We start from the raw sequence: 2,872 nt of genomic DNA on the forward strand, positions 1-2,872 counted from the left end.
CCTGCGGGGTTACGAGCAGGAGCGTGTGGGCCTGGCTGAGCTGCACCCCGATGTCTTCGCCACGGCGCCCCGGTGAGCGGGCAGCGGTGGGAGCTGGGAAGGGATGGAGAGCGCCGGTTCGGGAATCAGCGTGATCTGAGCTCCTGCCGTCGGGCCTCAGGTTCTCCACCCGCCAAAGGGGGGTTGTGGAGTCGGGGTGGTGGCTCTCCCCAGTAATCCCAGCGCTGGGTAGGCTGAGGCAGGAGGACCACCGCAAGTTCGAGGCCAGCCTGAACTACATGGCAAGATCTTTTCTCAAAAACAGAAGAGCACCGAGGAGGACTAAACTCTCACTGGATGCCTGGCATAGCCCATTTTCATTTTATAGTTAACTGGTTCTGCATAGTGACCCTAGGGAAGAATGCTGTTATGCTAATTTTTTAGAGCTAAGGCATAGAGTCAAAAGGCTATACCCAGCAACAGAGCTGGGATCGAAAACTGCAGGCGACTCTTTCCGTTACACTTTCTGATACTTAATAAGTGTTATTACAAAAAAAAAAAAGTCTAAAAATATCTTGAGGCCGGGCATGGTGGCGCACGCCTGTAATTCCAGCACTCAATAGTCTAAGGCGGGAAGATCATGAGTTCATGGCCAGCCCGGGCAACTCAGCAAGACCCTGTCACAAAATGAAAAGGGGCTGGGATAGAGCTCAGAGGTAGAGCACTTGCCTAGCATGCAAAGTCCTGGTTTCAGTCCCCAGTAATGCAAAGAAAAAGAGAGCCAGGTGTAATGATTCAGGCCTGTAGTGCCAGAACTTGGAAGGCTGAGGTAGGAGGATCACGAGTTTGAGGCCAACCTGGGCTACATGATAAGACCCTATTTCAAAGACAAGAACAACAAAATGCTGAAAGAGACAGGTGAGCCAGGGACTTAGCTCAGTGGTTCCACTGCTTTCCTCGTGAGCACAAGGTCCTGAGTTTGATTCATGGTATGAAAAAGAAAGACACCGGTGAGACTTTCTTTTTTTCTTTCTTTCTTTTTTCTTTTTGTACCGGGGATTGAACTTGGGACCGTGTTTGCAAGGCAGGCAGCAGAACCACTGAGCTAAATCCCCAGACCCTAGGTGAGACTGAATTCAATGACATGCCGTATTTAACTTGGTATATCTGGAAATTTTGGCAACACATGCTGCTAATCATATTTTTAGCTGTTCAGGGGCCAGATGTGGCTGTTGTCTGCTGTATGGAATAGTAGAGAGCTGCCACAGCAGTTCATGAAGGAGTCTGCATGGCAGGAAAGTCCACAGGGCCCTGGGAGTGGAGGGGCAGCTCTTCCCTTAACAGGGGACTCTTCTCAGAGGTGGTTTGAGAGGCTGAGAAGGAACTGGCCAGGACAAGAAGATTTCAGGCAGGGAATGGCCAGTGCAAAGGCCCTGGGGCTGGACTCCATCTTCTGAGAGGCTAGCTTGGCTGGAGGGGATTCAAGATGAGGTTAGAAAAGGACAGATTACATAAAGCCCCTGCGGTTGAGGGAGCCTGGATTTTCCTTCAGTCGAGTGGTGAGTTTGTGAGGGTTTTGTTTCTGATTTTGATTCTGGGGGTTGAACCTAGGGCCTTTGCACTGAGCTATAGCCCAACCGCTTTTTATTTTTTAATTTTTTTGGTACCGGGGACCAAACTCAGGACCTTGAGCTTGTGAGGCAGGTGGCGGAACCACTGAGCTAAATCCCCGGCCCCACCTTTTTTATTTTTTACTTTGAGGCACAGCATCAATGAATTGCCCGGATAGGACTCCAATTGGCGATCCTGCTGCCTCAGCTTCCCAGAGTACTGGGGTTATAGGCGTGGGCCTCTGTGCCCAGCTGTGTGGGAGGCTGTGAAGTGGAGGTGGCTTCTCATGTCTCCCTCCTCTGCTCCAGGCTGGATGTCTTGCACCAGGTGGCCATCTGGCAGAGGAACTTCAAGAGAATTGTGAGTGTGGACAGTGAGCGGGGGCAGAATACTTTCCGGTGGGGCCAGGGCCGGAGGCAGAAGGAGCCATCGGGTTTTCTCTGTGGAGTGCGTGGCCCGGCCTCATCCCCTCCGTTCAGATCCGCTCACAGGTGACTGTTTTCAGGCCCCTCCCGAGCACCAAGCACTGTGGGCTCTGCTTGGAGAGGGCACAGCCTCCAGACAGGACAGACACAAGTCCCGACCTTGGGGAGTTCACAGTCTGGTGGCGGTGGGGACACGGATCAGGCAGCCAGGTCTGTGATGAGCAGTTGTCCCAGAGAAAGGGACATGGAGCCCCAGGCCTCATGGAGAAGTGGAGCAGACCAGCAGGGCAGTAGGGCCTGGTGGCGACAGGGGAAACAGCACAGGATGTGCAGAGGCCCTTGTGGCCCAGACCGGAAGGAGCCTCCTGTGCCATGGAGGTCAGTGGGGACCGTAGTGAACAGTCTGGGATTTATGCCAGGAGCATGAAAGAAGTTACTGTCAGGCTGGGTTGGGTGGGTGTGCAAACCTGTAATCCCAGCACTCTAGGAGGCTGAGGCAGGAGGAGTGCAAGTTGGAGCCCAGCCTGGGTAAGTTAGCAACACCCTGTCTCAAAATTTTTTTAAAAATGGGCTGGCGTATCATCCAATGTGAAAAGCTGGGTTCAACCCCAGTGCCACCAAAAGGAGAATCCATTGTCAGAGTCCCTGCCTTTCAGCCACCCAAGGCCCTGGTATCCCCTCCAGCCTCACCTTCCCCGGCCACCCCGACCCCCGGTCCCTGCGGCGCCCTTGCCTCCTGCACCTGACCCTCCCGTCACCCACAGAGCTACGCCAAGACCAAGACGAGGGCAGAGGTACGGGGCGGCGGCCGGAAGCCCTGGCAGCAGAAGGGCAGCGGGCGGGCGAGGCACGGCAGC

The 2,872-nt window shown here is 54.3% G+C and overlaps 1 protein-coding gene across 1 annotated transcript in view; it reads left to right on the forward strand.

Annotated features, from left to right (window-relative positions):
- Position 1: 1 nt before the first annotated feature.
- Positions 2-2,872, forward strand: part of Mrpl4 (mitochondrial ribosomal protein L4) — a gene marked incomplete at its 5' end in the record, with an annotated part of 5,021 nt that continues 2,150 nt past the window's right edge. The window contains 3 exons of the mRNA XM_033759591.1: positions 2-72; positions 1,899-1,950; positions 2,780-2,867. Coding sequence (XP_033615482.1) covers positions 2-72; positions 1,899-1,950; positions 2,780-2,867 — 211 coding nt within the window. The remainder of the gene's footprint in view (positions 73-1,898; positions 1,951-2,779; positions 2,868-2,872) is intronic.

This window comes from Fukomys damarensis, unplaced genomic scaffold, assembly GCF_012274545.1.
Source record: "Fukomys damarensis isolate Sample0158 unplaced genomic scaffold, DMR_v1.0_HiC HiC_scaffold_37, whole genome shotgun sequence".
NCBI lineage: Eukaryota > Metazoa > Chordata > Mammalia > Rodentia > Bathyergidae > Fukomys > Fukomys damarensis.